This window comes from Vidua macroura, chromosome 29, assembly GCF_024509145.1.
Source record: "Vidua macroura isolate BioBank_ID:100142 chromosome 29, ASM2450914v1, whole genome shotgun sequence".
Classification (NCBI taxonomy): Eukaryota; Metazoa; Chordata; class Aves; order Passeriformes; family Viduidae; genus Vidua; species Vidua macroura.
Genome location: NC_071599.1, coordinates 1,116,798 through 1,140,909, shown reverse-complemented (window position 1 = coordinate 1,140,909; position 24,112 = coordinate 1,116,798). Strand labels below are relative to the sequence as shown.

The following is a 24,112-nucleotide window of genomic DNA, read 5'->3' as shown; positions in this document are numbered from 1 at the left end:
GGGAAAAGGCACTGCAGGGATGGGAGGGGCTCCCAGGAAAGGAGGTGGAATTCTGGGGAGACGGCGGGATGGGGGGCTCCAGGAAAATTGGGAATTCCAGGAAAATTGGGGGTTTTGATTCCAGGAATCCCAGGAAAATTTGGCATATTAATTCCAGGGATTTCAGGAAAATTTGGCATATTAATTCCAGGGATTTCAGGAAAACTGGGGATTCTAATTCCAGGATTTCAGGAGAATCGGGGATTCCAATCCCAGGGATTCCAATTCTGGGCATTCCAGGGAAAATGTGAGATCCTGATTCCAGGGATTTCAGGAGAATTGGGGATTCTAATTCCAGGAATCCCAGAAAAAATTGGGATCCTGATTCCAGGGATTTCAGGTAAATTGAAGATTCCAATCCCAGGGATTCCAATTCTGGGCATTCCAGGAAAACGTGGGATCCTGATTCCAGGGATTTCAGGTCCAGGGATTCCAGGAAAATGTGGGATCCTGATTCCAGGGATTTCAGGAAAATTGGGGATTCTAATTCCAGGGATCCCAGAAAAATGTGGGATCCTGATTCCAGGGATTTCAGGTAAATGGGGGATTCCAATCCCAGGGATTCCAACCCTGGGGAATTCCAGGGAAACTGGGGACGCCAGGCCAAGTGTGGATTCCCACCGCAGCATTCCCAACATTCCCAGCACCCCCAGCATTCCCAGCAGGAATTCCCACCGTTTTGGGATCCGCCTGGATGCTCTCGGCGGCGCCGGCAGCTCCCCCGGCCAGGGAGAACAGAGCCCGGGCCACCAGCGTGGCCACCTGGGCCAGGGCCTGGAAAACGGGAACAAATCCGGGAATTGTGGGAATTCCGGGAATTCCGGGATCAGCGTCCGGCCCGAGCTCCCCATCCCAAGGCTCCCGGATCCCTCCCGCCCGCATTCCCAGCTTTTCCCTCCTCTTCCCAAATCCCCCGGGGTTTATTCCCACCCCTTTTCCAAGCTTTTCTCCCTCTCCCAATCCCAAATCCCTCCCAGCTCCTTCCCAACTTTTCCCACCTTTTCTCTCTCTCTCCTCTCAAATTCCCACTCCTGCCCGGATCCTGAATCCCAGGAATCCCCTGGATCCCAAATCCCAGGAATCCCAGCTCCTGAATCCCAGGAATCCCCTGGATCCCAAATCCCAGGAATCCCAGCTCCTGAATCCCAGGAATCCCCTGGATCCCAAATCCCAGGAATCCCAGATCCCAAACCCCTGGAATCCCCCAGATCCCAGGAAACCCCTGGATCCCGAATCCCAAATCCCAGGTCCCAAACCCCAGGAATTCCCAGATCCCAAATCCCAGGAATCCCCTGGGTCCCAAATCCTGAAGCCCAGGAATCCCAGATCCTGAATCCCTGGAATCCCCTGGATCCCAAATCCCTGGAATCCTCCGGATTCCAAACCCCAGGAATTCCCGGACCCCAATCCCAGGAATTCCCAGATCTCAAATACCTGGAATCCCTGCTCCTGAATCCCAGGAATCCCCCAGATCCCAGGAACCCCGTCGATCCCAAATCCCAGGAATCCCCTGGATCCCGAATCCCAAACACCAGATCCCAAATGCCAGGAATCCCAAATCCCAAACCCCAGGAATCCCAAACCACAGAATTCCCGGATCCCAGATCCCAGGAATCCCTTGGGTCCCAAATCCCGAATCCCAGGAATCCCCCAGATCCCAAACCCCAGGAATTCCCAGATCCCAATCCCCCAGAATTCCTGGATCCTAAATCCCAGGAATCCCAAATCCCAAATCCCAGGAATCCCAAACCCCAGGAATCTCAAACCCCAGGAATCCCCTGGACCCCAAATCCCAGGAATCCCCCTGGTCCCAGGAATTCCCGGACCCCAATCCTCCAGAATTCCCAGATCCCAAATCCCAGGAATCCCAAATTCCAAATCCCAGGAATCTCAAACCCCAGGAATCCCCTGGACCCCAAATCCCAGGAATCCCCTGGGTCCCAGGAATTCCCGGATCCCAAACCCCCGGAATTCCGGGAATTCGGGGCCGGGACCTTGGCGGTGCCGGTGACGAATTCCAGGCGCTGCTCCGGGCTCAGCCCCTCGGGGTAGCGCAGCCCCAGGCTCTCGGCCGTGTCGTAAATGCTCTGGAAATACCTGGGAACAAAAGCCGGGAAAAGTCCGGAATTCCCAGCCCGGAGGGAAAACCCCGCTGGGAAAGGAGCCCGTTCGGAGAGGGGTCGGAATTCCAGAGCTTTTCCCAAGGAATTTTCTGGGAATAACGAGGAAGGGCTGGAATTCCAAAGCTTCTCCTGAGGGATTTTTCCAGATTAGCCACGAGGAGTCGGAATTCCAGAGCTTTTCCCAAGGAATTTTCTGGGACTAACAAGGTTAGAATTACAGAGCTTTTCCCAAAGAATTTTCTGGGATTAAAAAGGAGGCTTTGGAATTCCAGAGCTTCTCCCGAGGGATTTTCTGGGATTAAAGAGGAGGCTTTGGAATTCCAGAGCTTCTCCCGAGGGATTTTCTGGGATTAACCAGGAGAGGTCGGAATTTGCTCTCCCGAGGCTTTTCTCATTGGAATTCCAGGGATTTTCCAGGCTGTGCTCGGAATTCTGGAGCCCATGGGCTGGGAGGGGAAAATTCCCAAAGAATCCCAGCAATCCAAGGAATTTCCAGAAAAAATTCCCAGAGAATCCAAAGAAAAGATGGGAATTCCAAAGAGTTTTATCAATGAATTCCAAGAGCTGGGAGGGGAAAATTCCCAATGAATCCAAGGAAAAGGTGGGAATTCCAAGGGGTTTTATCAATGAACGCTTCATCACCCATCAATGGCTGATCCTGGCCAGAATTCCAGGGGAATTCCGGATTCCCACATTCCCGGGAAAGCCGGGATGATCCCAAGGGATCCCATTCGGAGCTTTTGGGATTCCCAAATTCCCCCTGTGGATCCCAGAACTCCTCTGGAAAAGCCGGAGCGGGGTCACTGGGGGGTGATCCCAAAAAAACCCCTGGAAACGGAGAGCAAACAGCTGGAAAAGAATTCCATAAAAACCGCCGGGAGCGGCCTCGGGAAGCGCAGCTGCGGCTCCGGCGCCGCCGGCTCCGGGCCAGGGAGCTGCTCCCAAAAAAAGCCGGAATTTTCTCCCGCCTGTCCGAGCAATTCCCTCGCGCTTCTCCGAGCATTCCCAGAATTCCCGCGGGAAGGACCGGATCCAGCTGGAAATCCCGGATTTTCGGGATGGGATTCCAGATCCTGCTGGAAATCCCGGATTTTTGGGATGGGAAAGGTGGGATCCTGCTGGAAATCCCGGAATTCCTGGATTTCTGGGATGGGATCCCAGATCCCACTGGAAATCCCGGAATTCCCGGATTTCTGGTATGGGATTCCAGATCCTACTGGAAATCCTGGAATTCCCAGATTTCTGGGATGGAATTCCAGATCCTGCTGGAAATCCCAGATTTTCAGCACAGGGTTCCCACAGGAAGCTGAAATCCTGCTGGAACGCCTGGAATGCCTGGATTTGTACCTGCCCTGGAATTCCAAGAATTCCCAGACTTCTCCTATCTCAGATTGTACCTGTCCCAGCATTCCCAGATTTTACCTGTCCGAGAATTCCTGGAATTCCCAGAATTCCCACATTCCTGCTGTTACCTCTTCCAGAACGCCCCCTGGTGGTTGCTGAGCAACCGTACCTGTCCCAGCATTCCCAGAATTAATTCCCAGAATTCCCATTGTTACCTGTTGCGGAACGCCCCCTGGTGGTCGCTGAGCAGCCGTGCCTGTCCCAGCATTCCCGGCATTCCCAGAATTAATTCCCAGAATTCCTCTTATTACCTGTTCCGGAACGCCCCCTGGTGGTCGCTCAGCAGCCGTGCCCGTCCCAGCATTCCCGTTATTCCCGTTATTCATTCCCGTTTTTCCCAGCAGCGGTTACCTGTTGCGGAACGGCCCCTGGTGGTCGCTCAGCAGCCGTGCCCGTCCCGTTATTCCCGTTATTCCCGTTATTCATTCCCGTTTTTCCCAGCGTGGTTACCTGTTCCGGAACGCTCCCTGGTGGTCGCTCAGCAGCCGTGCCCGTCCCAGCATTCCCGTTATTCCCGTTATTCATTCCCGTTTTTCCCAGCAGTGGTTACCTGTTGCGGAACGCCCCCTGGTGGTCGCTCAGCAGCCGTGCCCGTCCCGTTATTCCCGTTATTCCCGTTATTCATTCCCGTTTTTCCCAGCAGTGGTTACCTGTTGCGGAACGCCCCCTGGTGGTCGCTCAGCAGCACGCCCGCCAGGTCGCCGCGCGCCCGCAGGAAGCGCTGCAGGGCCGAGGGGGGGAGGGGCCGCGACTCGCCCGGCTCCCGCAGGGAGAGCCCCGAGAGGGAACCGGAACCGCGGAGAGCGGCCAGCACGGACTGCACCTGGGAAACAGCGGGAATGAGGGAATGAGGGAATGAATGAGGGAATGCCAGCACGGACTGGACCTGGGAAACAGCGGGAATGGGGGAATGAGGGAATGAGGGAATGCCAGCACGGACTGGACCTGGGAAACAGCGGGAATGGGGGAATGAGGGAATGCCAGCACGGACTGGACCTGGGAAACAGCGGGAATGGGGGAATGAGGGAATGCCAGCACGGACTGCACCTGGGAAACAGCGGGAATGGGGGAATGAGGGAATGAATGAGGGAATGCCAGCATGGACTGGACCTGGGAAACAGCGGGAATGGGGGAATGGGGGAATGAGGGAATGACAGCACGGAGCGGACCTGGGAAACAATGGGAATAATGGGAACGACGGGAATGAAAGAATCACGGGAATGCCGCAGCCGGAACCGCGGAGAGCGGCCAGCACCAACCGGACCTGGAAAACAACGGGAATGTGGGAATGAGGGAATAAGGGAATGACGGGAATGACAGCACGGACTGGACCTGGAAAACAACGGGAATAACAGGAATGATGGGAAGGATGGGAATGAAGGAATGATGGAAATGACGGGAATGAAGGAATGATGGGAATGATGAGGATGAGGGAATGACAGCACAGAGCAGACCTGGGAAACAACGGGAATGACGGGAATGATGGGAATGAGGGAATGAGGGAATGACGGGAATGACAGCACTGACCGGACCTGGAAAACAAGGGGAATGACGGGAATGATGGGAATAAGGGAATGAGGGAATGACAGCACTGACCGGACCTGGAAAACAAGGGGAATGATGGGAATGAGGGAATTATGAGAATGATGGGAATGACGGCACCGAGTGGACCTGGAAAACAAGGGGAATGACGGGAATGTTGGGAACGATGGGAATGTTGGGAATGAGGGGATGGCGAGAATAGTGGGAATGAGGGAATGACAGGAATTCCAGGAATGCTAGGAATTCTGCAAATGTTGGGAATTCCAGGAATTCCAGGAATGCTGGAACATTCCCGGGATTCTTTGGGATGAGGAACGTTCCCAGGGATTCTCTGGGATGGGGAACATTCCAGGATTCCGGGCTCACCTGGGATTCCACGGATTCGTTGCGCCGGGACACGGGATCCGTGTGCATCCAGAGCACGGAGTCGTTCCGCAGGGACACCTGGAAACAGCCCGGGAAATCCGGGAAAATCAGGGCTGGGAATTCCAGGGAAAACCCAGCCCCAGGGTGGGAATTCCAGGGAAAATCCAGCTGGGATGGGAAATTAAGGGAAAAATCTGGGCTGGCATGAGAATTCCAGGGAAAATTCAGCCCCTGGGTGGGAATTCCAGGAAAATCAGAGTTGGAATGGGAATTCTGGGGAAAATTCAGCCCCTGGGTAGGATTTCCAGGAAAATCAGAGTTGGAATGGGAATTCTGGGGAAAATTCAGCCCCTGGGTAGGATTTCCAGGAAAATCAGAGTTGGAATGGGAATTCCAGGGAAAACCCAGCCCCAGGGTGGGAATTCCAGGGAAAATCCAGCTGGGATGAGAAATTCAGGGAAAACTCAGGGAATCCCAGGGGAAACTCAGGGAAATTCAGGGAAAACTCAGGGAATTGCCAGAATTCCCGGAATCTCAGGGAATTCCGGACCTGGCCCAGCTCCAGGAAGGCGCCGATGTTCTCCAGGCGCAGCGGGAACTTCTCCTGCTCCATGTCGAACGCCAGGCGAGAGCTGCCGATGTAATCGAAGCTCTCCTGGAAAACGGAAATCCCGGAATGCCGTGGGGAGGGGGAAGGGAAAAGGGGAAATTCCCGGAATTCCGGGCTGGGCAGAGGGAAAGGGAAAGGGGAAAAGGTAAAAAGGAGAAAGGGGAAAGGGAAAAGGAAAAAAGAAAGGGAAAGAGAAAAGGGGAAATTCCCGGAATTCTAGGAAAGGGGGATGGGAAAAGGGGGAAAAGGGAAAAGGGAAAAGGGAAAAGGGAAAAGGAAAGGGGAAAGGAAACGGGGAGGGAAAAAGGGAAAGGGGAAAGGAAAGGGGGGAAAAAAAAGGAAAAAGGGAAAAGGGAAAAGGAAAGGAAAAGGGGAAAGGAAAAGGCGAAATTTCCAGAATTCTGGGAAAGGGGAATGGGAAAAGGGGAAAAGGAAAAAGGGAAAAGGAAAGGGGAAAGGAAACGGGGAGGGAAAAAGGGAAAGGGGAAAGGAAAGGGGGAAGAAAATGGAAAAGGAAAATGAAAGGAAAAGGGGAAATTCCCGGAATGCCAGTGTGGGGAGAGGGAAAGGGGAAAAAGGGAAAGGGGAAAGTCCTGGAATTCTGGTGTGGGGAAAGGAAAAGGGGAAAGGGGAAAGGGAAAGGGGAAAGGAAAAGGGGAAAAAAAAGTAAAACCAAGGAATGAAAGGGAAAAAAATGGAAAAGGAAAGAAAATAAAGGGGAAGAACAAAAAAAGAAAGAAAAGCAAAGGAAAAAAAGAAGAGAAAGAAACAGAAAAAGCAGAAAAAAAAGAAAACACAGGGAAAGGGAAGGGAAGGGGAAGGGGAAGGGAAAGAAAGGGAAGGGAAGGGAAGGGAAGGGAAGGGAAGGGAAGGGAAGGGAAGGGAAGGGAAGGGAAGGGAAGGAAAGGAAAGGAAAGGAAAGGAAAGGAAAGGAAAGGAAAGGAAAGGAAAGGAAAGGAAAGGAAAGGAAAGGAAAGGAAAGGAAAGGAAAGGAAAGGGAAACTGAGCCAATCCTACCCAAAAACCCGGGAAAAACCCATCCCAAGGATCTGGGCTGGATCCCAGGATGGATCCCAAAGATCCTGGGATGGATCCTGGGATGGATCCTGGGATGGATGCTGGGAAGAATCCCATGGAATTCTGGGAAGAATCCCATGGAATTCCCTCTCTCACCCCCCTGAAGAGGACGTTCCTGGGAGCTGAGCTGAGCCCAGTCCCACCCAAAAACCCGGGAAAAACCCATCCCAAAGGATCTGGGGCTGGATCCCGAGGATCCTGGGCTGGATCCCGGGATGGATCCCAGGGAATTCCCGCTCTCACCCCCTGGAAGAAGACGAAGAGGACGTTCCTGGGCAGGCTCTGGGCGCCGGGCGCCGCCTGCAGGGCCTGGGCGGCCGCGAGCAGCGAAACGAAGGAGCCGACGGCGGCCTCGGCACCCGGGGCCACGTTCCAGAAAAACGAGTGGCTGTCCACCTGGAAAAGGGGGAAAACGGGAAAAATGGGAATGGGAACAGGGAAAACGAGGGGCTGTCCACCTGGAAAAGGGGAAAAACGGGAAAAATGGGAATGGGAACAGGGAAAACGAGTGGCTGTCCACCTGGAAAAGGGGGAAAACGGGAAAAATGGGAATGGGAACAGGGAAAACGAGGGGCTGTCCACCTGGAAAAGGGGAAAACGGGAAAAATGGGAATGGGAACAGGGAAAACGAGGGGCTGTCCACCTGGAAAAGGGGGAAAACGGGAAAAATGGGAATGGGAACAGGGAAAAGGAGGGGCTGTCCACCTGGAAAAGGGGAAAAAACGGGAAAAATGGGAATGGGAACAGGGAAAACGAGTGGCTGTCCACCTGGAAAAGGGGAAAACGGGAAAAATGGGAATGGGAACAGGGAAAACGAGTGGCTGTCCACCTGGAAAAGGGGGAAAACGGGAAAAATGGGAATGGGAACAGGGAAAACGAGGGGCTGTCCACCTGGAAAAGGGGAAAAATGGGAATGTTCTGGAAAAATGGGAATGGGACAGGGAAAAATTGGGAACGTTCTGGGAAACGAGTGGGTGGCCACCTGGAAAACACCAGGAATGGGACAGGGAACATCCCCAAAACACAATTTCCATGGGATTTTCACATGATTTTTCTGGGATTTTCCCATGATTTACCTGGGATTTCCCCACGATTTTCCCAGAGATGTTCCCAGGATTTTTTCCAAGGATTTTTCCACGATTTTCCCTGGGATTTTTCCAGGGACTTCCCCATGATTTTCCCAAGAATTTTCCATTATTTCTCCAGCATTTCCTCCATTATTCCCCCACAATTTTCCCTGGGATTTTTCCCACGATTTCCCCAGGAATTTTCCCAGAATATTCCCACAATTTCCTCACGATTTCCCAGGGATTTTTCCCACGATTTCCCCAGGGATTTTTCCCATAATTTCCCCAGGATTTTCCCACGATTTTTCAATTATTTTCCCTGCGATTTTCTAAGTATTTCCCCACGGATTTTCCCCACTATTTCCCCATGATTTTTCCATGATTCCCCCAGGGATTTTCCCCACAATTTCCCCAGGGATTTCCCCAGGATTTTTCCCACAATTTCCCCACGATTTTCCCAGGATTTTTCAATGATTTCCCCTGGGATTTTCTAAGGATTTCCCCAGGATTTCCTCAGGGATTTTCCCTGGGATTTCCCCAGGATTTTCCCCACGATTTCCTAGGCATTTTTCCCACTATTTCCCCAGGATTTTCCCCACGATTTTTCAATGATTTTCCCAGGATTTCCCCAGGGATTTTCCCAGGATTTCCCCAGGGATTTTTCCCATGATTCCCCCATGACTTTTCCATGATTCCCCCTGGGATTTTTCCCAGGATTTCCCCAGGGATTTCCCCACGATTTTCCCCACAATTTCTCCACGATTTTCCCTGGGATTTTTCCAGGATTTTCCCTGGGATTTTCTAAGGATTTCCCCAGGATTTCCCCAGGGATTTTTCCCACAATTTCCCCATGATTTTCCCAGAATTTTCCCACAATTTCCCCATGATTTCCCCAGGAATTTTTCCCACAATTTCCCCAGAATTTTCCCCAGGATTTTTCAATGATTTTCCCTGGGATTTTCTAAGGATTTCCCCACGACTTCCCCAGGGATTTTTCCATGATTCCTCCCGGGATTTTTCCCACGATTTCCCCAGGATTTTTCCCACAATTTCCCCAGGATTTTCCCAGAATTTTTCAATGATTTTCCCTGGGATTTTCTAAGGATTTCCCCACGACTTCCCCAGGGATTTTTCCCATGATTCCCCCATGATTTTTCCCACAATTTCCCCAGGATTTTCCCAGAATTTTTCAATTATTTTCCCTGGGATTTTCTAAGGATTTCCCCACTATTTCCACAGGGATTTTCCCAGAATTTTCCCAGGATTTTCCCACAATTTCCCCACGATTTCCTAGGGATTTTTCTCACTATTTCCCCATGATTTTCCCAGAATTTTCCCACAATTTCCCCATGATTTCACCAGGGATTTTTCCCACAATTTCCCCAGGATTTTCCCACGATTTTTCAGTGATTTTCCCTGGGACTTTCTAAAGATTTCCCCACGATTCCCCCTGGGATTTTTCCCACGATTTTCCCTGGGATTTTTTCATGATTCCCCCACGATTTTCCCAGGATTTTTCCATGATTTCCCCTGGGATTTTCTAAGGATTTCCCTATGATTTCCCCAGGGATTTTTCCCACTATTTCCCCATGATTTTCCCAGAATTTTCCCACAATTTACCCAGGGATTTTTCCCACAATTTCCCCAGGATTTTCCCACGATTTCCCCAGGGATTTCCCCACAATTTCCCCAGGAACTTTTCCCATGATTCCCCCATGATTCCCCCCGGGATTTTCCCCACAATTTCCCCAGGGATTTCCCCAGGATTTTTCCCACTATTTCCCCACGATTTTCCCAGGATTTTTCCAGGATTTTCCCTGGGATTTTCTAAGGATTTCCCCAGGATTTCCTCAGGGATTTTTCCCACTATTTCCCCAGGATTTTCCCAGAATTTTCCCACAATTTACCCAGGGAGTTTTCCCACAATTTCCCCAGGATTTTCCCACAATTTCCCCACGATTTCCCAGGATTTCCCCAGGGATTTCCCCACAATTTCCCCAGGAACTTTTCCCATGATTTCCCCATGATTTTCCCATGATCCCCCCCGGGATTTTCCCCACAATTTCCCCAGGGATTTCCCCAGGATTTTTCCCACTATTTCCCCACGATTTTCCCAGGATTTTTCCAGGATTTTCCCTGGGATTTTCTAAGGATTTCCCCAGGATTTCCTCAGGGATTTTTCCCACTATTTCCCCAGGATTTTCCCAGAATTTTCCCACAATTTCCCCAGGGAGTTTTCCCACAATTTCCCCAGGATTTTCCCACAATTTCCCCACGATTTCCCAGGATTTCCCCAGGGATTTCCCCACAATTTCCCCAGGAACTTTTCCCATGATTCCACCATGATTTTCCCATGATTCCCCCCGGGATTTTCCCCACAATTTCCCCAGGGATTTCCCCAGGATTTTTCCCACTATTTCCCCACGATTTTTCCAGGATTTTCCCTGGGATTTTCTAAGGATTTCCCTATGATTTCCCCAGGGATTTTTCCCACTATTTCCCCATGATTTTCCCAGAATTTTCCTACAATTTCCCCAGGGAGTTTTCCCACAATTTCCCCAGGATTTTCCCAGGATTTTTCAATGATTTTCCCTGGGATTTTCTAAGGATTTCCCCACAATTTCCCCAGGAACTTTTCCCATGATTCCCCCATGATTTTTCCATGATTCCTCCCAGGATTTTTCCCACAATTTCCCCAGGGATTTCCCCATGATTTTTCCCACGTTTTTCCCAGGATTTTCCCTGGGATTTTCTAAGGGTTTCCCCACAATTTCTCCCAGGATTTTTCCTGGGATTTCCCCAGGGATTTTCCCAGGATTTTTCCAGGATTTTCCCTGGGATTTTCTAAGGATTTCCCTATGATTTCCCCAGGGATTTTCCCCACTATTTCCCCATGATTTTCCCAGAATTTTCCCACAGTTTCCCCAGGGAGTTTTCCCACAATTTCCCCAGGATTTTCCCACGATTTTTCAATGATTTTCCCTGGGATTTTCTAAGAGTTTCCCCACAATTTCTCCCAGGATTTTTCCCACAATTTCCCCAGGGATTTTCCCCACAATTTCCCCACAGTTTTCCCAGGATTTTCCCACAATTTCCCCACGATTTTCCAATGATTTTCCCTGGGATTTTCTAAGGATTTCCCCACGATTTCCCCAGGGATTTTCCCGGGGTTTTCCCACAATTTCCCCACGATTTTCCCAGGATTTTCCAATGATTTCCCCATGATTTTCCCAGAATTTTCCCACAATTTCCCCAGGGATTTTTCCCACTATTTCCCCATGATTTTCCCAGAATTTTCCCACAATTTCCCCACGATTTCACCAGGGATTTTTCCCACAATTTCCCCAGGATTTTCCCACGATTTTTCCAATGATTTTCCCTGGGATTTTCTAAGGATTTCCCCACGATTCCCCCTGGGATTTTTCCCATGATTTCCTCAGGGATTTTCCCAGGATTTTTCCCACTATTTCCCCACGATTTTCCCAGGATTTTCCCTGGGATTTTCTAATGATTTCCTAAGGATTTCCCCAGGGATTTTTCCCACTATTTCCCCATGATTTCCCCAGGGATTTTCCCACAATTTCCCCAGGATTTTCCCACGATTTTTCCAATGATTTTCCCTGGGATTTTCTAAGGATTTCCCCACAATTTCCCCAGGAACTTTTCCCATGATTCCCCCATGATTTTTCCATGATTCCCCCAGGATTTTTCCCACAATTTCCCCACAATTTCCCCAGGATTTTTCCCACAATTTCCCCACGATTTCCCAGGATTTTCCCTGGGATTTTCTAAGGGTTTCCCCACAATTTCTCCCAGGATTTTTCCTGGGATTTCCCCAGGGATTTTCCCCACAATTTCCCCACAGTTTTCCCAGGATTTTCCCACAATTTCCCCACGATTTTCCCAGGATTTTCCAATGATTTTCCCTGGGATTTTCTAAGGATTTCCCCACAATTTCCCCAGGAACTTTTCCCATGATTCCCCCATGATTTTTCCATGATTCCCCCCGGGATTTTTCCCACTATTTCCCCAGGGATTTTCCCCATGATTTCCCCAGGGTTTTCCCCATGATTTTTCCCACAATTTCCCCACGATTTTCCCACGATTTTTCAATGATTTTCCCTGGGATTTTCTAAGGATTTCCCCACGATTTCCCAAGGATTTTTCCCAGGATTTTCCCAGGATTCTCCCCAGGATTCCCCCAGGAACTCACCCTGGTGGCCGCCAGGAGCAGGCGCTGCTGGGGCGGCAGCCGGCCCGAGGCGTTGATGGGCTGCAGGGAGCTCCAGACGTTGTAATCCAGCAGGGGGTCACACACGATCTCTGCAAGGAGAGCATTGCAGGGAAAAATGGGGAAACTCCAGGGAAAAATGGGAAATCTCCAGGGAAAAATGGGAACTCCTGCTAAAAATGGGGGGAAAATGGGATTTCTGCAAGATTTTTTATGGAAAAAAACAGGAAAAAATGGGATTTCTGCAGGTATTTTTATGGGAAAAAGGGGGAAAATGGGATTTCTGCAGGTATTTTTATGGGAAAAAACAGGAAAAATGGGATTTCTGTAGGTATTTTTATGGGGAAAAAGGGGAAAAATGGGATTTCTGTGGGAATTTTTATGGAAAAAACAGGAAAATGGGATTTCTGTGGGAATTTTCACGGAAAACACAAAGGGATTGGTGGAATTCTGGGAGCTCCTGAATCCAGCAGGGGGGCACACACGATCTCTGCAACGAGAACATTCCAGGGAAAATGGGAAATCTCCAGGGGAAAATGGGAAATCTCCAGGGAAAATGGGAAACTTCCAGGGAAAAATGGGAAATCTCCAGGGGAAAATGGGAAATCTTCAGGGAAAAATGGGAAATCTTCAGGGAAAATGGGAAATCTCCAGGGGAAAATGGGAAATCTTCAGGGAAAAATGGGAACTCCTGCTAAAAATGGGGGGAAAATGGGATTTCTGCAAGATTTTTTATGGAAAAAAACAGGAAAAATTGGGATTTCTGCAGGTATTTTTATGGGAAAAAGGGGGGAAAATGGGATTTCTGCAGGAATTTTTATGGAAAAAATGGAAAAAATGGGATTTCTACAGGAATTTTTATGGGAAAAAACAGGAAAAATGGGATTTCTGCAGGTATTTTTATGGGGAAAAAGGGGAAAAATGGGATTTCTGTGGGAATTTTTATGGAAAAAACAGGAAAATGGGATTTCTGTGGGAATTTTCACGGAAAACACAAAGGGATTGGTGGGATTCTGGGAGCTCCTGAATCCAGCAGGGGGGCACACACGATCTCTGCAACGAGAACATTCCAGGGAAAAATGGGAAATCTCCAGGGAAAAAACGGGAAATCTCCAGGGAAAAATGGGAAATCTCCATGGAAAATGGGAAATCTCCAGGGGGAAAACGGGAAATCTTCAGGGGAAAATGGGAAATCTCCAGGGAAAATGGGAAATCTCCAGGGAAAAATGGGAAACTTCCAGGGAAAAATGGGAAATCTTCAGGGAAAAATGGGAAACTTCCAGGGAAAAATGGGAAATCTCCATGGAAAATGGGAAATCTCCAGGGGAAAATGGGAAATCTCCAGGGGAAAATGGGAAATCTCCAGGGAAAATGGGAAATCCTGTTAAAAATGGGGGGAAAATGGGATTTCTACAGGAATTTTTATGGGAAAAAAACAGGAAAATTGGGATTTCTGCAGGAATTTTTATGGGGAAAAAATGGAAAAAATGGGATTTCTACAGGAATTTTTATGGAAAAAAACAGGAAAAATGGGATTTCTGCAGGAATTTTTATGGGAAAAAATGGAAAAAATGGGATTTCTGCAGGAATTTTTATGGAAAAAAAAGGGAAAAATGGGATTTCCCCAGGAATTCTTATGGGAAAAAAAGGGGGAAAATGGGATTTCTACAGGAATTTTTATGGAAAAAAAACGGGAAAATGGGATTAACGGGGAAAATGGGATTTCTGTGGGAATTTTCATGGAAAACGCGAAGGGATTGGTGGAATTCTGGGAGCTCCTGAATCCAGCAGGGGGGCACACACGGTCTCTGCAATGAGAACATTCCAGGGAAAAATGGGAAAACTCCAGGGAAAAATCTGCATGGAAAAATGGGAAATCCTGCTAAAAATGGGGGAAAAATGGATTTCTGCAGTTATTTTTATGGAAAAAAAGTGGAAAAATGGGATTTCCACAGGAATTTGTATGGGAAAAAAACGGAAAAAAGGGATTTCTACAGGAATTTTTACGGGAAAAAATGGGAAAAATGGGATTTCTACAGGAATTTTCACGGAAAACACAAAGGGATTGGTGGGATTCAGGAGCTCCAGATGCTGGAATTCCCAGGATTTCCCCTGGATTTCCCTGGATTTTCTCATGATTTTCCCAGGATCCTCCCAGGATTTCCCCAGGATCCTCCCAGGATTTTCCAGGATTTCCCCTGGATTTCCCTGTGATTTCCTCCTGGATTTCCCTGGGATTTTCTCATGATTTTCCAGGATCCTCCCAGGATTTTCCAGGATTTCCCCAGGATCCTCCCGGGGTTTCCAGGATTTCCCCAGGATTTCCCAAGAAATCCCAAGGATTCTCCCAGGATTTTCCCAAGAAATCCCCAGGATTCTCCTGCGATTTCCCCGTGTTTCTGCAGCAGGATTTGGGCTGCTGACCTGGGCTGATGCTGCAGGCCCAGTACATCCCAGTACAGCCAGTACAGCCCAGTACATCCCAGTACAGCCCAGTACAGCCCAGTACATCCCAGTACAGCCCAGTACAGCCCAGTACATCCCAGTACAGCCCAGTACATCCCAGTACAGCCCAGTACATCCCAGTACATCCCAGTACAGCCCAGTACACCCCAGTACAGCCCAGTACATCCCAGTACATCCCAGTACATCCCAGTGCAGCCCAGTACATCCCAGTACACCCCAGTACATCCCAGTACATCCCAGTACAGCCCAGTACATCCCAGTGCAGCCCAGTACACCCCAGTACATCCCAGTACACACCCCAGTACAGCCCAGTACATCCCAGTACATCCCAGTACATCCAGTGCAACCCAGTACATCCCAGTGCAGCCCAGTACACCCCAGTACATCCCAGTACACCCCAGTACAGCCCAGTACATCCCAGTACACCCCAGTGCAGCCCAGTACACCCCAGTACATCCCAGTACATCCCAGTACACCCCAGTACATCCCAGTACAGCCCAGTACATCCCAGTACACCCCAGTACAGCCCCAGTACATCCCAGTACATCCCAGTACAGCCCAGTACATCCCAGTACACCCCAGTACAGCCCCAGTACATCCCAGTACATCCCAGTACACCCCAGTGCATCCCAGTACATCCAGTGCATCCCAGTACATCCCAGTGCATCCCAGTACATCCCAGTACAGCCCAGTACATCCCAGTACATCCCAGTACATCCCAGTACAGCCCCAGTACACCCCAGTACACCCCAGTACAGCCCAGTACATCCCAGTACATCCCAGTACACCCCAGTACACCCCAGTACACGCCAGTACATCCCAGTACAGCCCAGTACATCCCAGTACACCCCAGTACACCCCAGTACATCCCAGTACACCCCAGTACACCCCAGTGCACCCCAGTGCAGCCCCAGGACAGACCTGGGTTGATGCTGAAGGCGCTCTGCAGCGAGCTGCGGCGCATGCAGGGTGACGGTGCTGGCTGCGGCGTGCATGTGAGCCAGGAGCTGCATGGCGCACAGCGGGAACCGCGGCGCCGCGCCCGGGCCCTCGGGGACGTTGTGGGCTCGGAAACACTGCAGGGAACAGCGCGGGAGCGTCGGCGCGGGGAGCCACGGCACGGGAGCCGCGGGAGCCGCGGCATGCGAGCAATGGGAGCCACGGGAGCCGCGGCACGGGGAGCAACAGGAGCCACGGCATGGGAGCCACGAGAGCCACGGCACGGGAGCCGCGGGAGCCACGGCATGGGAGCCACGGGAGCCACGGCACGGGAGCCACGGGAGCCGCGGCACGGGGGGCCACGGGAGCCACGGCACGGGGGCCACGGGAGCCACGGCATGGGAGCCACGGGAGCCACGGGAGCCGCGGCATGGGAGCCACGGGAGCCACGAGAGCCTCGGCACGGGAGCAACGGGAGCCACGGGAGCCGCGGCATGCAAGCAACGGGAGCCTCGGCACAGGAGCCGTGGCACGGGAGCAACGGGAGCCACGAGGGCCTCGGCACGGGAGCAACGGGAGCCCCGGCATGGGAACCACGGCGCGGGGAGCAACAGGAGCCTCGGCACAGGAAACGCGGCACGGGAACAACGGGAGCCACAAGAGCCTTGGCACGGGAGCCGTGGCACGGGAGCAACGAGAGCCTTGGCATGAGAGCCGTGGCACGGGAGCAACGGGAGTCTCGGCACGGGAACCGCAGCATGGGAACTGTGGCACGGGAGCCTCAGCACGGGAGCCTCGGCACGGGAACCGCGGCACGGGAACCGTGGCACGGGAACCATGGCACAGGAGCCTCAGCACGGGAACCGCAGCATGGGAACTGTGGCACGGGAACTGTGGCACGGGAGCCTCGGCACGGGAGCCTTGGCACGGGAACCGCGGCACAGGAACCGTGGGCACGGGAACCATGGCACAGGAGCCTCGGCACGGGAACCGCAGCATGGGAACTGTGGCACGGGAGGCCTCAGCACGGGAGCCTCGGCACGGGAACCGCGGCACGGGAGCCTCGGCACGGGAACCATGGCACAGGAGCCTCAGCATGGGAACCGCAGCATGGGAACTGTGGCACGGGAACTGTGGCACGGGAGCCTCGGCACGGGAGCAACGGGAGCAACGGGAGCCTCGGCACGGGAGCAACGGGAGCCACGAGAGCCTCGGCACGGGAGCAACGGGAGCCACGAGAGCCTCGGCACGGGAGCAACGGGAGCCACGAGAGCCTCGGCACGGGAGCAACGGGAGCCACGAGAACCTCGGCACGGGAGCAACGGGAACCACGAGAGCCTCGGCACGGGAGCAACGGGAACCACGAGAGCCTCGGCACGGGAGCAATGGGAACCACGAGAGCCTCGGCACGGGAGCAACGGGAGCCACGAGAGCCTCGGCACGGGAGCAACGGGAGCCTCGGCACAGGAACCGCGGCACGGGAGCCTCGGCACGGGAGCAACGGGAGCCACGAGAGCCTCAGCACGGGAGCCACAAGAGCCTCGGCACGGGAGCAACGGGAGCCACGAGAGCCTCAGCATGGGAGCCACGAGAGCCTCGGCACGGGAGCCGTGGCACGGGGAGCAACGGGAGCCACGAGAGCCTCAGCACGGGAGCAACGGGAGCCTCGGCACGGGAGCAACGGGAGCCACGAGAGCCTCGGCACGGGAGCAACGGGAACCACGAGAGCCTCGGCACGGGAGCAACGGGAGCCACGAGAGCCTCGGCACGGGAGCAACGGGAGCCACGAGAGCCTCGGCACGGAGCAACGGGAGCCACGAGAGCCTCGGCACGGGGAGCAACGGGAGCCACGAGAGCCTCGGCACGGGAGCAACGGGAGCCACGGGAGCCTCGGCACGGGAACCGCGGCACGGGAGCAACGGGAGCCTCGGCACGGGAACCGCGGCACGGGAACTGCAGCACAGGGAACCGCGGCACGGGAGCCCCGCGCGGCCGCACGGCTTTTGGGCTTTGCGGCAATTTACGGGGTTTTTGTCCATTTTTTGGGATTTTTTAAGGCACTTTTGTAAATTTTTGCAGATTTTTTGGGGGTTTTTAGTGAATTTTTTGGGTTTTTTTTAGAGATTTTTTAGGGATTTCTGCGAATTTTTTGGGACTTTTTAGGGATTTTTGTAAAATTACAGATTTTTTGCAGATTATTGCAAATTTTTTGGGATTTCTTTAGGGATATCTGTAAATTTTTGCAGGATTTTCACGGCATTTTGGGATTTTTGTAAATTTTTGCATATTTTTTGGGGATTTTTGAGAATTTTTTTTAATTTTTAGAGATTTTTGTATATTTGTGCAGACTTCTTGGGGATTCTTGTGACTTTTAAGGGATTTTTTAAGGGATTTTTTTAAGGATTTTTGTAAATATTTTGGGGTTTTTTTTTGGATATTTGTAAATTTTTGCAAATTTATTGGGGATTTTCGTGAATTTTTTGGGATTTTTAAGGCAATTTTGTAAATTTTTACAGATTTTTTGGGAATTTTAACAATTTTTTGGGATTTTTGAAAATTTTTGCAGATTTTTTTTGGGATTGTTAACGAATTTTTTGGGATTTTTGTAAATTTTTGCAGATTTTTTGGGGGGGATTTTTGGGGAATTTTTTTGGAATTATTTAGGGATTCTTGTAAATTTTTACAATTTTTTTTTTATTTTTGTGAATTTTTTAGAACTTTTTTAGGGATTTTTGTAAATTTCCGCAGGTTTTTTTGGGGATTTTTGTGAATTTTTTTGGATTTTTATAAGTTTTTGGGATATTTCTCTTCGTTTTTATAATTTTGGAGGTTTTTGGGGGGGTGTTTTATGCATTTTCCTTGTAATTTTTAGGTCTTGGTTGAATTTCTCATGGACTCCTTAGGATTGGTTTTAAAGGATTTTTAACACGTTTTTAAAACATTTTTAAGGTTTTTAAAGATTTTCATGGGTTTCCAATGGATTTTTATGGATTTCCAATGGATTTTAAATGAATTTTTATGGATTTTGAATGGCTTTTTATTGATTTTTATGGATTTCCAATGGATTTTTATGGGATTTCCAATGGATTTTTATGGATTTCGAAGAAGTTTTTACAGATTTTTATGGATTATAATGAATTGTAAATAGATTTTTATGGATTTTCAATGGATTTCCAATGGATTTTTATGGATTTTGAAGGGGGGTTTTATGGATTTTTATGGATTTCCAATGGATTTCTATGGATTTCCAATGGGTTTTTAAGGATTTTGAAGGGGTATTTATGCATTTCCAATGGATTTCCAATGGATTTTTACGGATTTTTGAAGGGATTTTTATGCATTTCCAATGGACTTCCAATAGATTTTTATGGATTTCCAACGGATTTTTATGGGATTTCGAAGGGGTTTTAATGGACTGAAATGAATTTCCAACGGATTTTTATGGATTTCAAGGGGAGCTTTACAGATTTTGAAGGAGTTTAAATGGATTGTAACGAACTTTAAATGGATTTTTATGGCTTCCCAGTGGATTTTTAAGGCATTTTGAAGGGGTTTTCCCCCAGCACCTCTTTGATGAGCTGGGTCTCGTTGGCGTCCTGCAGCAGGAAAATGGGGAAGGGGAAATCCTCGTGGGAGAGCCCGGAGCCGCCCGGGTTCCACTCGGAGCCGTTGCAGTGCGCGAACTGCGGCCCGTAGGAGTCCGAGTACAGCCCTGGACGGGGAGAAAAATGGGGTAAAAATGGGGGAAATGGCAAAAAATGGGCTAAAACAAGGAAAGAACAGCAAAAAATGGGAAAAAAATGGGCTAAAACAAGGAAAGAACAGTGAAAAATAGGACAAATGTGACAAACAGTGGCAGAACTGTGGCCTGTAGGAGTCTGAGTACAGCCCTGGACGGGGAGAAAAATGGGGTAAAAATGGGGGGAAATGGGAAAAAAAAGGGGGGAAATGGGAAAAATGGGATAAAAATGGGATAAAACAAGGAAAGAACAGTGAAAAATGGGGTACAAATGGGACAAACAGTGGCAGAACTGCGGCCTGTAGGAGTCCGAGTACAGCCCTGGACGGGGAGAAATGGGGGGAAAATGGGATAAAAATGGGGGGAAATGGGAAAAAATGGGATAAAAATGGGATAAAACAAAGAAAGAACAGTGAAAAATGGGACAAATGGGACAAACAGTGGCAGAACTGCGGCCCGTAGGAGTCCGAGTACAGCCCTGGACGGGGAGAAAAATGGGGTAAAAATGGGGGGAAATGGCAAAAAATGGGGGGAAATGGGAAAAAATAGGAAAAAAAATGGGCTAAAACAAGGAAAGAACAGTGAAAAATGGGACAAATGGGACAAACAGTGGCAGAACTGCGGCCTGTAGGAGTCCGAGTACAGCCCTGGACGGGGAGAAAAATGGGGGGTAAAATGGGGGGAAAAATGGCAAAAAATGGGGGGGAAATGGGAAAAAAATAGGAAAAAAAAATGGGCTAAAACAAGGAAAGAACAGTGAAAAATGGACAAATGGGACAAACAGTGGCAGAATCTGTGGCCTGTAGGAGTCTGAGTACAGCCCTGGATGGGGAGAAATGGGGTAAAATGGGGGGAAAATGGGATAAAAATGGTGAAAATGGGATAAAAATGGGGGGAAATGGGAAAAAATGGGATAAAAATGGGGCTAAAACAAGGAAAGAACAGTGAAAAATGGGACAAATGGGACAAACAGTGGCAGAACTGTGGCCTGTAGGAGTCCGAGTACAACCCTGGATGGGAGAAAAATGGGGTAAAAATGGGGCGAAATGGGAAAAAATGGGGGGAAATGGGAAAAAATGGGATAAAAATGGGATAAAACAAGGAAAGAACAGTGAAAAATGGGGAAAAAAATGGGATAAACAGTGGCAGAACTGCAGCCTGTAGGAGTCCGAGTACAGCCCTGGATGGGGAGAAAAATGGGGTAAAAATGGGGGAAAATGGCAAAAAATGGGGGAAATGGGATAAAAATGGGATAAAAATGGGATAAAACAAGGAAAGAACAGTGAAAAATGGGACAAATGGGACAAACAGTGGCAGAACTGCGGCCTGTGGGAGTCCGAGTACAGCCCCTGGACAGGAGAAACGGGGTGAAAATGGGGGAAAATGGCAAAAAACGGGCTAAAACAAGGAAAGAACAGCAAAAAAATGGGGGAAAATGGATAAAAATGGGATAAAACAAGAAAAGAACAGTGAAAAATGGGGAAAAAATGGGATAAACAGTGGCAGAACTGCGGCCTGTAGGAGTCTGAGTACAGCCCTGGATGGGGGAAAAAATGGGATAAAAATGGGGGAAAATGGGAAAAATGGATAAAAATGGGAGGGGGAAATGGCAAAAAATGGGCTAGAACAAGGAAAAAACAGTGAAAGATGGGATAAAAATGCGATAAAATATGGGGAAAAACAGTGGCAGAACTGCGGCCCGTAGGAGTCCGAGTACAGCCCTGGATGGGGGAAAAATGGGATAAAAAACAGGGGGAAATGGGATAAAAATGGGGGGAAATGGGATAAAAATGAGCTAAAACAAGGAAAGAACAGTGAAAAACGGGATAAAAATGGGATAAAAATGGGATAAAACAAGAAAAAGAACAGTGAAAAATGGGATAAAATAGGATAAAATGGAGTCCTGGACGGGGGAAAAATGGGATTAAAATGGGGGAAAATGGGAAAAATGGGATAAAATGGGGAAAAATGGGATAAAAAATGGGAAAAACAGTGAGAGAACTTTGGTCCATAGGAGTCTGACTACAGCCCTACATGGGGGAAAATGAGATAAAAATGGGATAAAAATGGGGAAAAAAAAAGGGAAAAAAAAAGGAAAAAATGGTGAAAATGGGGAAAAAAAATATAACAAAACCAGGGGAAACCAGGGGTAAATTGGAAAAAGGGGGGAAAGTTGGGAATTTTGCTCACCAAATCCATCGTTGGGACATTTCAATCCCGGGGAAAATCCTTTGGAAGGGGGGGGGGAGAGGCAGCGGCCACGGCCAGGCCGGAAACCCGGGAGTTTCCCTTCAGACCGCATCAAAATCTCCCTGGAAAAGGGAAAATGGGGCTGGAATTTGGGATTTATCCAGGGAAAAATGAAATCCAGTGATGCATCAGGGAAATTAAGGGAAAATCCCGGGATTTTTATCTCATGAGGGCCCAAAATGGTAAAAAACCAACAAGGCTGGAAATCCTGGAAATTCACCTCAGACGCATGAAAATCTTCCTGGAAAAAGGAAAATGGGGCTGGAATTTGGGATTTATCCACAGAAAAGTGAAATCCAGGGATAAATCAGGGAAATGAAGAGAAAATCCAAGGATTTTTATCTTATGAGAGCCCAAAATGGTGGAAAACCAACAAGGCCACAAATCCTGGAAATATCTCTCAGGTGCAGCAAAACCTCCCTGGAAAAATGAAAATGGGGCTGGAATTTGGGATTTACCCAGAGAAAAGTGAAATCCAGGGATACATCAATGAAATGCAGGAAAAATCCCAGGATTTTTATCTCATGAGGGTCCAAAATGGTGGAAAACCAACAAGGCCACAAATCCTGGAAATTCACCTCAGGTGCAGCAAAACCTCCCTGGAAAGGGAAAACAGGGCTGGAATTTGGGATTTATCTAGGGAAAAATGAAATCAAGGAAGTGAAGGAAAAATCTTGGGATTTTTATCTTGTGAGGGCCCAAAATGCGGGAAAAATCAACAGGGGGAAAATTCCAGCCACGCCTTTCCCAAGGACAGGAGCCCCAAGCCCATCCCAAGTTTTATTTTCCCTGTTTATTTTAAAATCACAGATCAACACCACACAGATCTGGGAGCCCAATCCCACTAAAAAAAAGAAGGAAAATGCAAGTTTAGCAGGGAGTAAATCCCTGGGTGCCGGGAAGGCTCCGAGCCCGGGGCGCTGTGGGGACTCGGAGGAGGGGGATTTGATCCCGAATTTTGGCGTTTCCCATCCTGAAGATCCCACCTGGAGAAGAGGTTCCCATCCAGCAGGATCATGTAGGGGGGGTGGGGGGGCCCTTGGCCAGGACCCATTCCAGGTCCTGCTCCTTCTCCACCACGTGGATCACGCCCGTGTTGCCGCTCAGCCGAGGCTGGGGAGAAACGGGAGCTGCAGAATTCCAGGGAATCCCACAAAAAAAATCCCTGGATTTCCATGGAATACCAGGGCAGGGGGATGAGGGGTTGAGGGGAAGAACTGTGGGGTGGAAATAGGGGATTTGTCCCTCAGAATTCCAGGGAATCCCACAAAAATCCCTGGATTTCCATGGAATACCAGGGCAGGGGGATGAGGGGTTGAGGGGGAGAGCTGAGGGGTGGGAATGTGGGATTTGTCCCCTCAGAATTCCAAGGGATTCCTCCAAATCCAGAGGTTTTCCATGGAAAAGCAGGGCAGAGGGATGAGGGATTGAAGGAAGAGCTGAGGGATGGAAATGTGGGTTCAGCCCCTCAGAATTCCAGGGAATCCCACAAAAAAATCCCTGGATTTCCATGGAATACCAAGGCAGGGGGATGAGGGGTTGAGGGGGAGAGCTGAGGGGTGGGAATGTGGGATTTGTCCCTCAGAATTCCCTAAATTCCCTGGAATATCAAGGCAGGAAGTCTAAGGAATTTAAGGAAGAGCTGAGGGATGGAAATGTGGGATTTGTCCCCTCAGAATTCCAAGGGATTCCTCCAAATCCAGAGATTTTCCATAGAAAAGCAGGGCAGAAGGATGAGGGATTGAAGGAAGAGCTGTGGGGTGGAAATGTGGGATTTGTCCCCTCAGAAATCCAGGGAATCATACCAAAAAATCCTTGGATTTCCATGGAATACCAGGGCAGGGGGATGACGGGTTGAGGGGAAGAGCTGAGGGGTGGAAATGTGGGATTTGTCCCCTCAGAATTCCAAGGGATTCCTTCAAATCCAGAGGATCAAACCGGCAGGATCACCGGGAGGCTCTCTCACCCCTGAGCATTCCCAAATTCCCAGAATTCCCAAATTCCCAGAATTCCAAAATTCCCACGCCAATCTGGTGCGTGGTGTTGAACAGGCACAGCGCCCCTCACACCCCCAGCATTCCCAGATTCTCAAATTCCCAGATTCCCAGCATTCCCAAATTCCCAGATTCCCAGCATTCCCAATTCCCAGGAATCAGCCCCACACTCACACTGGCAGCTGATCTGGTGCGTGGTGTTGAGCAGGCACAGCGCCCCTCACACCCCCAGCATTCCCAAATTCCCAGCATTCCCAGCATTCCC

General features: G+C 49.7%; 1 protein-coding gene across 1 annotated transcript in view; it reads right to left on the bottom strand.

Annotated features, from left to right (window-relative positions):
* Positions 1-24,112, bottom strand: part of NCSTN (nicastrin) — a 33,063-nt gene that overhangs the window by 6,563 nt on the left and 2,388 nt on the right. The window contains 13 exon segments of the mRNA XM_054001341.1: positions 715-813; positions 2,034-2,136; positions 4,217-4,389; positions 5,475-5,552; positions 6,025-6,129; positions 7,405-7,557; positions 12,442-12,551; positions 15,847-15,892; positions 15,894-16,001; positions 19,431-19,576; positions 21,794-21,915; positions 22,840-22,886; positions 22,889-22,983. Of these exon segments, the coding sequence (XP_053857316.1) occupies positions 715-813; positions 2,034-2,136; positions 4,217-4,389; positions 5,475-5,552; positions 6,025-6,129; positions 7,405-7,557; positions 12,442-12,551; positions 15,847-15,892; positions 15,894-16,001; positions 19,431-19,576; positions 21,794-21,915; positions 22,840-22,886; positions 22,889-22,983 (1,385 nt within the window).